General features: G+C 37.7%; 1 protein-coding gene across 2 annotated transcripts in view; it reads left to right on the top strand.

The window, feature by feature from the left end:
* The window catches only part of PDGFC (platelet derived growth factor C), a 253,483-nt gene that overhangs the window by 227,293 nt on the left and 11,402 nt on the right, over positions 1 to 14,788 (top strand). The window contains exon 4 of one of the 2 annotated variants that reach the window (XM_070386421.1): positions 8,846 to 9,053. In XM_070386421.1, the coding sequence (XP_070242522.1) occupies positions 8,846 to 9,053 (208 nt within the window). Of the gene's footprint in view, positions 1 to 8,842; positions 9,054 to 14,788 lie in introns of both variants that reach the window. The other variant, XM_005898179.3, reaches the window with a different exon arrangement.

Raw genomic sequence — 14,788 nt, 5'->3', positions numbered from 1 at the left:
CCCACTAGCTGTCTGTTTTCACATGGTTGTTAAGCTATTTTAAAATAAATTACTCTGGACTAATTTTTTTTGCCCCAAGTATGATCTCCCACCAATATTTGAATGAGGTTGAGGGTCTTATCTGACTATTCAGTTTATTGAACAGATGATTGAAAATATCCACTAATAGAGATGCCATTTCTCAGCTAGGTCCCCACAAAACATTCTGCAAGTTACCCTTAATGACTGTTAAATATTACATTGAATAAATATTGACTTGTAAGGGAAATTTCTGTAAGAAAGAGCCTTAAGGATTCTCGTTTGAGTTGCACAAGGGTTGCATGGAAGGAGTGTTTTTCTTTTAACAGTTCTTAGCTTGCCTCCTTTTTCATCCAAAGTTCCGTTCTGTTAGTCCTTTCTTGAGAATGGAAACAAGCAAATCCACAAGTATTCACTATAATAAGATTAGGGGGAAACTCCCATGGTACTTTATTGTCAGACACTAGTAGCTGCTAGATGTTGTCTCAGCTTTTTAGGGCCTGTCACATTTTTTGATTCAGAGGAATCATTTTTAAGATCGCAGTAGGAAAAAAAAAAAAAAAAACCTTCATTTTGGCTTCCCACAGATGCCATTGTGGAAATGCTATTTAACTTCCTATGGATCCTAGCTTTCAGTCCAGATTGTTACTGTTAATCCACAGTTTTAACTCAGGAGTGGAAACCCGTTCTGATTCCCCAGCCTGCAGTCAGCTGTCTTGGAAGGCCTGGTTTCTGGGGGACCTTCCATCCTGAGGTGCTGGCAGGAGGTGGAAACTCTTTAAGTGGGGTGGCTATAAACCAGGAACTTTAGGTCAGGAGGAGTGGGGATAATGGTGTTGTGATTGCAAGTCTAGTCAGGTGGTGGTTTTTTTGCACTGATTGGAACATGGGGCCAGTAACAGTCTCATCCACTAATTTAGTAAGAAACTGCTTCTAACATAAACATTCGTCTTTTTTTTTTTTACCTTTTCAACAAAGCCAGCCATCTCTTTTTCCATATTTGGGCCCAGGCAGAACAGGGCTGCAACTCAGGGTTTGCATGAAACCAGGAAGGCAAGATTTGAGCCTTGAAATGACAGCTTTTAAGTGCTGGAGGATAAACATGATTCTCTTTTCAGCCTGGATGGTCGCTGGGATTGGCTGTGTAGACAAACGAAGGTTTATTCCATGGCCAAGCTCTCTGAGTAAGAGCCGCTCAGTGTTACAACTCAACGTGAATGCAACTGGCCACTTTCCCGAGGATTTATCACTTAAATATATAATCTGCATCACTCACCCAGTATTAAAACATCTGTTCTTGAGTATGAATGCAAACATCTGATTTTCTTTGCTAGCTTAAAACTAATTTAAAAACCTAACGCAGATAACTTTGGGGATGGATTCAGATATGAGCAGGAGGAAGAAGTGTGTTTAAGTGAATTGTTCCATAGCATTCTTGTGTCTTTACAGCACCTCCCGTCAGTCATTCCTGGCATAAATTTTTGTCTGCAGGCACTGTCTGTTTCTTAAGCTCTTTGAAAGGCAGCCCTGTGCTCAATATATCAGCTTGACATGATGTAACTGAGATTGGATGATGTAACACAAGGCTGCAAAAGGCTGAGTGCTTTTTCCTCTTCCCTTACCTGGATGATTATTTTGTTGTTCTTTTGTGTTTTAATTACTACAACAATAAAACCTAAACTGCGTTCCTAATACTCCTGTCAGGTATGATTGAAGTGAAGGCTCCTTATCAGTTTGAAATGTCCTGTATGCCTGGCTAGAAAAACTGCAGCATAAATCTTTGCAGGTCTTAAATGTTTGCAGCAGTTGCTATGCTACTCAAGGTAAACATTGGTGTGTGTGTGTTTGTCCAAGGAAGGTTCATTGTCAATGTTATATTTTTAAGATGGCGCTCGCCAGAGAAATCCTAATAAAAAGACAAGCTCTGTTTTTTTTTGAGATAAGTGTTTATCGTAGAATTACAAGCAGTTCAGATAGTACTATTCCAAATAGGAAGTCAGCTTTTCTTTTTCTGAAAAAAAGAGATGATAATTAATGCAAAAGATATCTAAGGTAGCCATCAAAATACAAAACCACCAATATGCTGATTTTTAAATGAACCTGTAGAAGTCAACAGAGGAACTAACTTGCTGTCTTGAGCTTATAACACCCATCCACGTGGGCCTTACCTCATCCAAACACATGGGCTATCTGTTATGTTTCAATAATGAAAGTAGAAATAAATTTGTTTTTCATTTGTTCTTTCCTACTAGGTTCCCTTTTTATGGTCCACACTCACCAGGATTTGTTTGAACATTGTTGAGTTGCTTATGTGATTCTTGATAGCAAATTCTCAGTTTGGCTTTGTTTTGGCAAAGGGAAAAAGTCTCTGCTATGAAACAGAATACTTGGCATGTAAACGTTAAGCTTCCCAAGAGCGAGAATTTTGGTCTGTTTTGCTCACAGTGCCCACGTGATGGGCTTTTTAATAAATGTTTGTTAAATGACTTAATGGACATGGTATAACATTAACCTCTGTTTGCTGCTGTAATCAATATTAAGTCGGGAATTCCATGACAGTGTGTTTTAGTCTGCCAGGGCTGCTGTTACAAAGTACCACAGGCTGGGTGGCTTAAACTTCAAATTCATTTTCTCACGGTTCTGGAAGCTGGAAGTTGGAGATCAAGGTGTCAGCAAGATTGGTTTCTTACGAGGCCTCTTTCCTTGGCTAGTAGACAGGCACCTTCTCTCAGTGCCTTCAAATGGGCTTTCCTTTGTGCATGTCTGTGTCCAAATGTCCCGTTCTGTGAAGGACTTCTTCCTACAAATTTCTTCTTCTTTCAAACCCAGAACCCAGAATTGCTAGATCAAATGGCAGTTCAATTTTTCATTTTTTGCTAACCTTCCCTACTGTTTTCTGTAGTGGCTAAACAAATTTACATACTCACTAACAGTTCACAAGAATATTTTGGAAATGACACAAAAAGCACAACAACAAAAGCAAAAATCAAACAAGTAGGACTTTAACTAAAAAAAAAAGCTTCTGCACATCAAAAGTGAAGTGAAGTCGCTCAGTCATGTCCAACTCTTTGCGACCCCATGGAATGTAGCCTACCAGGTTCCTCCATCCATAGGATTTTCCAGACAAGAATACTGGAGTGGGTTGCCATTAAGGTACTCACAATCAAAAGGCAACTTGTGAAATGGGATAAAACATGTGCATACCAGACACTGGATAAGGTGTTGATATACAAAATGTGTAGAGAACTCATGAAACTCAATAACCAATGAAACAATACAAAAATCCAACTTTAAGATGGGCAGAGAAGTTTAATAGGAATTTTTCCAAAGAAGACAGACAAATGGCCAACAGTACATGAAAAGATGCTGAGCATCACTCACCATTTGGGAAGTGCATACCAAAGCCACAGTGAACTATTACCTCACACCTGTTAGGACGGTCATCGTCAAGAAGACAAGAGACGGAGGTGTTGGCGAGAGTGGGGGGACTACGGACTCTCCTGTATCCTGCAATGACATAAGATTCTTAATTTAAAGGCAGAAAAGAAACTTAAAGGCACTGGGTGTAGCAGCCCTGCTTTACAGAGGGGAAAACTGAGGCTCTCATGGGTTACAGTGTTTGTGGAAATTCCCTCTCCTGACATAGTAGCTCCAGGGGTACACCAGAGGCTCCCTAACTCCTCATCAGGCTCTTTGCTCACATCATGTCACCACTCAGACTGACCTTCTTTGAGGACCTGAGAAGACTTCACCTTGTGTAGGATCATGACACATGATCCTGACATTCTAGAAATGGTTGGACAGGACAATTCATTGCACAGAGATTTCAGATCTCTTTTCTCCTCTTTCACGATCTGCCTTTGCAAAGTTCTGTGCCCGAAAAGGTTTAGGCTAGGATTAAGTTCTGCATTGGGAAAGACTGAAGGCAAATGGAGAAGGAGGCAGCAGTGGATGAGATGGTTAGACAGCATCACCGACTCAATGAACGTGAATTTGAGCGAACTCCAGGAGATAGTGGAGGACAGGGGAGCCTGGCATGCTATAGTCTATGAAGTCCCAAAGAGTGGGACACGACTTAGCGACTGAACAACAATAATAGGATTAGGTTTTCCACCACATTACTGCTGCAACGCTGCAGTTAATAGCAGAAAAGCCCTTTTCTGGCTTATTGAAGTAGTGATATTGATTTAGCTAGTACATTACAGAAACCAGGAAACTCTGCTTGCCATTTCTGGCCATTGTCATCCACTGGGTAGTCTCAGCACGATCCATAGCCTAGAAGTAGGTGTCTGTTTCCATAGTGGCTAAAGGAACTATTCAAGCCACTCTGCTCAATCATGTCTTTTTTTAATTTTGTTTTTAATTAGAAGATAATTACTTTACAATATTGTGATGACTTTTGCTATACATCAGCATGATTCAGCCATAGGTATACATACGTCCCCTCTCTCTTAAGCCTCCCTTACACCTACCTCCCCACCCCACTCCTCTAGGTGTTTTTATACAGCAGAGGTATTGTTAGAATTTGCTAGGCACTTAAAATGGGAGAAAGGCTCTGAGCTTGTACTGGAAAGTGGAGTTTTTGGTTCAAGGAGAAATGAAAGACTAAAAACAGTAGAAGATATCTTTCCCTCTAACTTCTTTTTTTCTGCTGCTCCCCCTTTTCTCTGAAAATCCCTTTGGACTACTTAGAAAAGCAGAACCTCAAAAGTGAACAATCTGAATGTTCCTTGAACCAGTGGGTGGGTGACAGTCATGAGAAAGCCCTTAAAAAAGAAAAGCACCACTTCCTCTCTTCTGTCCGGGGGATTGAATGTTTGAATCCAAGGGGAAGTAAGTTAATTCTCCCCCCGCCTTTTTTTTTTTTCTTTAGATGGGGACTTCCCCGTGTGCCTACATGTATATGTGTGTGTGTGGTTATCTTTTTTAAGCATTATCTTATTTTAATTTATATCTTTAAAAGTGTGGACACAGCACAAGTATCTACATGCAGTAACATTTGTCAGGTGGTTTGGTTCCCTTGGTCACTCGAGGGGATTGATATTCAGATACCTCATTGAACTCAGGATGTGCATATTCTGTTTGTTCAACATTACAGAACTATTTTGTTTTTCTTTAACTGTATAGCTACTTTAAACTTTATCTCAGCAGGACTGATTTTAGTTGGGACTTTTCATTGTTCTTGAAGGAATTCACTACATTTCCAACAGACTTGGAAGCAAAATAAATCAACTCCAGAGCATAAATAATTCTATATCCTGCCTAAAATATACATCCATAACCTGACACTTTAATGAATAATATATTGATACATTTTGTGTCAGCTTTCTATACATTTATTCTCTGTATGTAGATTGACGCAATTGATTTGTATCATCATAGTCATGAGTCATAACTCAGTTATTCTTTGAGTAATACACATTTTGGCTGATAGTTTGAAATATTTCAAAAACATGGCATCAACTTTTTCACATTATAAACTACATCAATATTAACCAAATTGGTTAACCTAGTAATGAACACTTTTATTAGATAATTATTTATTTATATATAAATCACAATCAGTTCAGTTCAGTCACTCAGTCGTGTCCGACTCTTTGCGACCCCATAAATCACAATAGTACTCTGCCAAAGTAATTTTTCATTTCTTAGACAATTAAAAAATTCTGGTAGTAAAGAGAAATATATTAAATTTGGTTTTTACTCTTAAAAGTTGGTTATAATAATGGAAAACATCATAGTGCTAATAGTTTAGCCAGAATTTTGACATTCTTGAAAGTAGATCTTTAAAATAAGAATGAAATCAGTGTTGACCAAAACTGCCACATTCATTTCTACTGATCAGCCTTTATAAACCCACTACCACCACCACCACAGGCAAGAGGAGCTCTGGACCCACGAAGCTACGAGTCCCAACAGAGGCTTGTCTGCCCCAGAGAACGAATGTCCTTTTTTCTGAGTGACAGTGGAGCTTCTGCTTTTCAACCCCAGTGCCCATAGCATAGTCCAGAGAGGGGGTCTTTTCCAGATTAACACAATTGCTGTATTTAGGGCAGCCATGGCTCTGTTACTGGAGGAGTTTTCATGGATGAGTTGGGTTTCAAGGAAGGCGGTTATAAATGGTCAAGATTTATTGTGCAGATCACAAGACAGAGTTGTGCTCATGGGGGCAGGGCAGCAGCATTAGCAAGGGTACAGGTCAAGGTCAGGAATATGACATGTGCAGCAGTCAGTAAGAAGACTAGATTGATTGGGACAAAATGTGCTTGTCTTTGATGAGTGGAGGATTAGATGGGAAAGGTGAGTGAGGGTCAGGTGGTGAAGCTCCTGAGTACAGGGTAAGGAATTTGGATGTTATCCTCCAGATGAGAAATCACTCTAGGCATTTGTCCAGATTCATCCCGTGATCGGCGATAGCTTATTTTAGGTAGATTAACCCAGGGTTATGCAGCATAGGATAAAAGGAATGAGGGAAGATTGAAGACAAGGAGACAGATTTACAGGCTCCTAAATATAGTCCGTGGTTTTCAGCTTCTGCATGAGACCTGAGTAATGAAGATGAAAAGGAAGAGCTGATATGATAGTGTTTTTTTTTTAATTACAGCAAATGTTAATCATTTTACCTGATCTCCAGAAAGAATCCATACTTATTATAGAAAATGCTTAAAATACACAGTTATAAGGAAGGAAACGAAAATCACCTGTTCTCATTAAAACTGTATATGAATACTCTTGACATTTTAGGCATTTTTAATTTTTTGTTTTCTTTTGCTTCAAAGTATGTGGGTTGAAATCATGGTAAAATAATGCTAAGTTTAAAGAGCTTGGATTACTTATCATTTACTACATTTTAGACATTTATTTCTTAGTAAAAAATCCTAGAGGACTGCATTTTTATTGCAGTATGCTTGATTTACACTGTTATGTCAGTTTCTAGTGTAAAGTGAATTATATATATATGTATATGTATACCACACATAAATGTATATATCAATAGATAGTCTTTTCTGTTATGGTTTATTGCAGGATATTGAGTATAGTTTCCTGTGCTATATAGTAGTAGGTCCTTATTATTTATCTAGTTCATATATAATAACATGTATCTATTAATCCTAAACTCCTAATTTATCCTTCATCCTCTTTGGTAACTATAAGTTTGTTTTCTATGTCTATAAGTCTATTTCTGTTTTGTAAATAAGTTCATTTGTATCAATTTTTAGATTTCATGTATGAATTATATCATATGGCGTTTGTCTTTCTCTGTCTGACTTATTTCACTTAGTATGACAACCTCTAGGTCCATCCACGTTGCTGGATTTTGTTCTTTTCATGGCTGAGTAATATTCCACTGTATACGTGTACCACATCTTCTTTATCCATTCATCTGTCAATGGACACTTAGATTGCTTCTGCATCTTACTAGAGAACCTCATTTTTAGTGTCTGTCCCACTATTTCAGATTATGAGTGCAACGTTATTAGCTATTCCACTATCGTAAGTCTAGATTGTTACCAACTTTTTGTTATTATGGATTTTACTGTAATACATCAGTCAATGTAAATGCTTTATTTCATACTATTTGTCTTCCTTCCCCTGTAAGTAAATAAATAAACTTTAAAGGTGAGGTGGAGCATTTGTTCCTGTATTTATTTTGTCTATTTTGATTTCAGTTCTGGTCTACCACACCTCACCCTTAACCCACTTTAAAAACTGGGGAAGGGGATATTACTTTTGAACTTTTCCTGAAATTATTGCCTTATTTTGATGCTTGTCATTTAAAATGGTGTATTTTAATCCATGGTTCTATACCTGAGCATTTTAGGTTGTTTTGATTTGCTCCTTTTCAGCACTGATGAATTGATATTCCTGCACACATACTTCATGTGCACAAATAAAAGGCTATAACCTTAAAACTGAATTATAGGGACATGGGATGTATCCATCTTCAACTCTAGTATCCTGTGCACATCAGTTACATCAACTGCAGTGGTACCAATTAATACTCACTTCTGCAGGCAGACTAGAGAAATTTCAATTCACTCACATCCTTGGCAATCCTTTCTTTTAAATGCTCACCAATCTCCTGTAAGTGAAATAGTATCTCTTTTGTGTATATGATGTCTAGTGGCCATTCAAACTTCTTGTCTGGAATTTGCCCATTTTCTATTGAGTTTGTTTTATTTCTCTATCCTGTGGCAGGTATGTGGTTTGCCAAGGTATTCTCCCAGTGTCTGTATTTTAACTCTGCTTACTTAAAAATTTTAGGCAAATTTATCAAAGTTCTCTTTTATGGTTTGGATGTTTCCTATCTTGATTTACAAGTTCTTCTCCAATGTCAAAGGTGTTTCACTTACAATTTATTCATATTCTTCATGGATCAATCACTTTATATTAAAGTTTTAGTTCCTCTGACAATCATTAATAAACCCACCAGGTGATTTCCCAGAATGAGGCAGATGAAAAGTGGAAAACAAAGGAAAAAATGATAAACTCTTTTAAGGCTTCCATTGTTAAGTCCATGACTGGACCACAGAGGCATCATCTGTTTTGTGTAACAGCAGGTACCCACACCCACCATGGTTTGTGTTAACAAAAATGGATGTCTTCCCCATTGAAAATCTTCCACAGAAACTCCGTCCAAGTTCATCTACATGAAGTCTTTGCAAAGTATCAATTATTACTGGTCATTGAGGTTAAATAAAGTTTCGCTTCCCCGTGTTTTCAGCCATAGTCTCACTACCTAACCCCGTGCCTGAGTCCAGAAGGCACGTGTTGTCATTTCTGCAGCAGAGTCCACCTGACACTGGCTTCCTTTTGCTTTCAGCAGCTCACAGAAACTGTGAGTCCGTCCTCACTGCCCGCCTCAGCCTTGCCACTGGACCTCCTGAATAACGCCGTCACTGCCTTTAGCACCTTGGAAGACCTCATTCGGTATCTTGAACCAGACAGATGGCAGTTAGACTTAGAAGATCTCTACAGGCCCACTTCTTTGCAACTGCTGGGCAAGAATTTTGTGTTTGGAAGAAAATCCAGAGGTAAGCTCTCTCTTCAGGTTAGAACCTCATCTAATTTTCTTAGCAGCTCATGTTTCGGATTCTTCTGCCATACGGTCTAACGAGTAGAGTTGAAAATTCTTCCTTGATAAAGTTAAATGCTCCATGTTCTTAATATTTGAGCATATTTACATATTAAATGAAAATGCACATAAAAGGAGGCTCTTCTGACTGGGTATGGGAGACTTAAAGAGATGCTTTTGCTGAAAATGCCTGTTATTTCTTTAATTCAAAAATATCATGTTGATGAAGTCCTCTGTTACATTTCACAGGAATTGTTGCTTATTCAAACAATATTTGGTGTATATTAAATTAGAGATTCAGCAGAAATTATCATAGCTGCTGAGCCATGTTTGAGGCTAGAAAAGGGGAAAGCTCTATTAAAATCTTTGTCTAGCATGTCTCCTGAATCAGAATTATATCCATTTCCATTTCCTAAGCCTAGAAACTTTTCTAAATACTATGAAAAATAACCATGACTCCCCAGAAAACAGACCTAGTAGATTCCAAGATAGGAATCACTTTAAGAAAATAATGCTCTAAAGGAACTCACACCATGATGATTCTTTCTTTGTATAAATATGTTTGAAATGATCACTTTTGACTATATGAGAGTATCTCCTTCCAAGAGTGAAAGTGTTGATAATTAAACTTAATTCCACATGGTCAAGAAATTGGAAATAATGGTAACAGAATTTGCTCTAAGGTCCGTTAACTTTCCTAGTAACATTAACATTGGAAAGCATCCCTGTCAGACACAAATGAAAATGCAACTGGCTAATTAAAATACCCTCAGAAAATCTGTTTCAGTCTGTCAGATACTTTAAAATCTACCTAGGGTCTTTAAAAATGGAAGAACAGTCTGTAGAATGTCTATAGAAAGCAGAATATTTAGTTAATTTGAGCAACTCACAGGGGCAGATTGCATCAGATGTGTTCTTCAGAAAGAAACCCTATTCCCACCCTTTCCTCCTTAGAGCTGCAGCCCTTCTGATCAGGACCTTCCATCTCAGCAGATCCTGTTGAGACTTGCCCAGCATGATATTCTGCTGGGCCAGCAGCCCTGGTTTCCTCTCAGCAATATTGGAAATCTTGTCCAGAGGCAGCCAAATCTCGCCCAGATCCTGAAAGCTGTTACATATTTATAAGATGTGATCTTGATGAATAACTCACCAACCGCACTTCCCTTCCCTCCTGCTCAGGAACGGGAAGATGGAGATTTGTGAGGCTGGCTGCAACACCCCTGAATACAGCCTTTGTTAGCAAATTTGGAGTAGATTATCGAGTGGATCTGTAAGAAGCAGAGGGAGTCAGCTGGGTTCTGAGTTTTTTGATAGCTGTTCTTGGGATGGGAACCTGCAAATCTCCCCTCCAGCTATGCCCATGTGCCTGTATCTCTCCATGTGGTGCTCAGTGAAGATTTGGCCAGAGGCTAGGGTGTATTTAAAAGACCCAGCATTGAACCACATCTTTCAAGTATTCATTTAACACTTTCCAAATTGAAGCCCTTTGCAGTTTGCCAAATCTATTAACTTTTTAAGCATACGGTAAGTGTGAGAAAAGCAGTGTATATTTTTGGAACTTTACATAAACTAAAATGCAGGTGTGGGATAACATCTATGTAGACAAAACCAACTCCCCTCCCCAGAGTCTCTCTACAAAGGAACGAGGAGTAAAACGTTTAAAAGCTTCTAATTAGACATCGAAAGAGATTTTCCATAGAATAAACATATCACAGTGTTACCACATTCATCTTAGAAAGACCACCCTCAGATTGCAATACAGTCATAGAATTTCCCTGGGCTGAATGTCTTAAAAGAATGAACACTGACAAAGTAAAATGTGATCGTGGTTTTTTTTTGTTTTTGTTTTTTTTTTCCTTAACCAGTGTTCTCCTTTTTAGTAAAACTTGCAATATTTATGAATCTGAACAAGAAAATAGGTATTAGAAAAACAGTGTTCATTGATGACAAGCTTCACATCTTCATTCTTTAGAAAGACAAGCTAATGCATGCATCGTCTTAGTAGTCACAAAAAGAAAATAAAGCATCTGAAGGCTAAGTTTACTTTACAAATATTTTGTAGAGGGAAACTTCATAATAGTAAAGTTATACAAAAGTGTGTGTTGATTCATGATCTTTCTCTGTTTTTCTCCCCCCCCCCTTTTTTTTTTTTTGCTTAGGTGTTCTACACAATATTTGATGAATTCGTGACACCAATTATAGTCACATGACTTATTTTAATGAAGCTTAGATGAGTTTGAAGTCCTAGCAGTAGGAATCATAAATTTCAAATAACATATGCTAAATTTAAAGTCCTTCTTTAGCCCAGAGTAGACTGCATTCATGTCTTTCCGTTTCTTTATTTTCCCTTTCTTCCTCCAATTCAGTGTATTCATTCATATCTTCCTACTACAGAAAAGAAAAACTCATTTTTTTAAGTCAGGCTTAACTAGTACTTAAAAAGGGCTTTTGACTTTTGTGTCAAACATGATAGATGAGTGGAAGCTAAGTTGAAAGTCTGTTTAAATTTTCACATTGTAGCAGGTATCATAACTTGGTTCACTTGGGAAATCCATCTAACCTTTTATTGTGGTTAAGTAAACATTTTAAAGGGAACATATACAGTCTCATTTTCTAGTTGCATGAAATAGTATGTTTAAAACTCTTTGAGGTAGATGAATATCCTTTGAAAGCTAAGAGCTTCATTCACATTCTAAAGAAGTATAAATCTTAAATAAGCATTAAAAACTTTGGCAACTGGCTTTTGTATGTGTGTGTCTGTTTTAGGTTTTCTCGCTTCTTGCCTAGATATTAACTTCTAGAGAAAAGATTCAAAGACACTCCTATACAGCATTGACAGTTAAAGAGCAGTATGTACATAGATTGTTAGTCCAGCAAAATGAAATCAGATAAAACAGGTGACATCACTTAAACTAATTATCTCATTAATTTTATTAGAACTAAGTTGGTCTTTAATGGCACTTAAAAGAATGAATTCATTTCCTCTTAAATATTTAAAAGTTTTACTTACACAGGATCATTTTTCAGATGAAAGGGAAAACTTTAGATATTCAAATAAAAGAGTAATTTTTCTGTTGAATTGGAAAAAAAAAATTTTAGTTGAATGAGGCTGAAATGAATCTATTAAATTACCATTTCCTTGGTATTTCCCTGTTCTTGACAAATTTTAGTCAACTGTATAGTTTACATGTGTTTATAATTTACAACTGCATATACAGAATCTTGTATGTGTTTCTTAAAAATACTTACCTTGACTTATTTTGACATTTTAGAAAAACTTGACCACATACACAAGTAAAACATAGCTAAAGAAAGCAAGCATTTGATTCTTACTTACCTTGTCATTTTAAAAATATTTTCAAATATTAGTCAGTTAATTTTTACAACTGGATTATTATCTGAACTTAACTTTGGCCAGAAAATATTATTTATGATGTTGTCAGTAAAATGAATATATATTTAACATAGCTCTTATATTTTAGATAATGTTCCTGAATTTTAATAAAACAAATGCAAAAAGCAAAATGGCTGTCTGAGGAGGCCTTACAAATAGCTGTGAATAGAAGAGAAGCGAAAAGCAAAGGAGAAAAGGAAAGATATACCCATTTGAATGCAGAGTTCCAAAGAATAGCAAGGAGAGATAGGAAAGCCTTCCTCAGCGATCAATGCAAAGAAATAGAGGAAAACAATAGAATAGGAAAGACTAGAGATCTCTTCAAGAAAATTAGGGATACCAAGGGAACATTTCATGCAAAGATGGGCCCAATAAAGGACAGAAATGGTATGGATCTTAACAGAAGCAGAAGCTATTAAGAAGAGGTGGCAAGAATACACAGAAGAACTATACAAAAAAGATCTTCATGACCAAGATAATCACAATGGTGTGTTCACTCATCTAGAGCCAGACATCCTGGAATGTGAAGTCAAGCGGGCCTGAGGAAGTATCACTACGAATAAAGCTAGTAGAGATGATGGAATTCCAGTTGAGCTATTTCAAATCCTGAAAGATGCTGTGAAAGTGCTGCACTCAATATGTCAGCAAATTTGGAAACTCAGCAGTGGCCACAGGACTGGAAAAGGTCAGTTTTCATTCCAATCCCAAAGAAAGGCAATGCCAAGGAATGCTCAAACTACCACACAATTGCACTCATCTCACATGCTAGTAAAGTAATGCTCAAATCTCCAAGCCAGGCTTCAGCGATACGTGAACCGTGAACTTCCAGATGTTCAAGCTGGTTTTAGAAAAGGCAGAGGAACCAGAGATCAAATTGCCAACATCTGCTGGATCATGGAAAAAGCAAGAGAGTTCCAGAAACACATCTGTTTCTGCTTTATTGACTATGCCAAAGCCTTTGACTGTGTGGATCACAATAAACTGTGGAAAATTCTGAAAGAGATGGGAATACCAGACCACCTGACCTGCCTCTTGAGAAATCTGTATGAAGGTCAGAAAGCAACAGTTAGAACTGGACATGGAACAACATACTGGTTCCAAATAGGAAAAGGAGTTTGTCAAGGTTGTATATTGTCACCCTGCTTATTTAACTTCTATGCAGAGTACATCATGAGAAATGCTGGACTGGAGGAAGCACAAGCTGGAATCAAGATTGCTGGTAGAAATATCAATAACCTCAGATGTGCAGATGATACCACCCTTATGGCAGAAAGTGAAGAGGAACTAAAAAGCCTCTTGATGAAATTGAAACGGGAGAGTGAAAAAGTTGGCTTAAAGCTCAACATTCAGAAAACGAAGATCATGGCATCCAGTCCTGTCGCTTCATGGCAAATAGATGGGTAAACAGTGAAAACAGTGGCTGACTTTATTTTGGGGGGCTCCAAAATCACTGCAGATGGTGACTGCAGCCATGAAGTTAAAAGACGCTTACTCCTTGGAAGGAAAGTCATGACCAACCTAGACAGCATATTCAAAAGCAGAGACATTACTTTTCAACAAAGATCCGTCTAGTCAAGGTTATGGTTTTTCCAGTAGTCATGTATGGATATGAGAGTTGGACTATAAAGAAAACTGAGCATGGAAGAATTGATACTTTTGAACTGTGGTGTTGTAAAAGACTCTTGGGAGTCCCTTGGACTGCAAAGAGATCAAACCAGTCCATCCTAAAGGAAATCAGTCCTGGGTATTCTTTGGAAGGACTGAAGTTGAAGGTGAAGCTCCAATATTTTGGCCACCTGATGCGAAGAGCTGACTCATTTGAAATGACCCTGATGTTGGGAAAGATTGAAGGCAGGAGGAAAAGGGGACAACAAAAGATGAAGTGGTTAGATGGTGTCACCAACTCAGTAGACATGAGTTTGGGTAAACTCCAGGAGCTGGTGATGGACAGGGAGGCCTGGCATGCTGCGGTTCATGGGGTCGCAAAGAGTTGGACACGACTAAGTGACTGAACTGAACTGAACTGACGGAAAAAACTCTGACGGATTATATATTATTCAAAACTTCAGTTTTATTGGAATTACTTTTATTTGAATATTTCTAGGTGAAAAAGCAAATCCTTAAACCAGAAATTAAGATCATTTTAGAAATGCTTATCCTAGTAATTATCAACTACTTCATATTTTATATATAAGTTCATACTAAATGTGACATGTTATTCTGATACAATTTAACTGAGGCAATGTCATCTTGTAGTTAAAGGCAATGGTTCTTTGAGAATTTACTGCAACAATTAATAA

The sequence above is a fragment of the Bos mutus genome, chromosome 17 (genome assembly GCF_027580195.1).
Source record: "Bos mutus isolate GX-2022 chromosome 17, NWIPB_WYAK_1.1, whole genome shotgun sequence".
NCBI lineage: Eukaryota > Metazoa > Chordata > Mammalia > Artiodactyla > Bovidae > Bos > Bos mutus.
The sequence above is the reverse complement of the archived record's forward strand: the minus strand, read 5'-3'. Positions and strand labels throughout refer to the sequence as shown.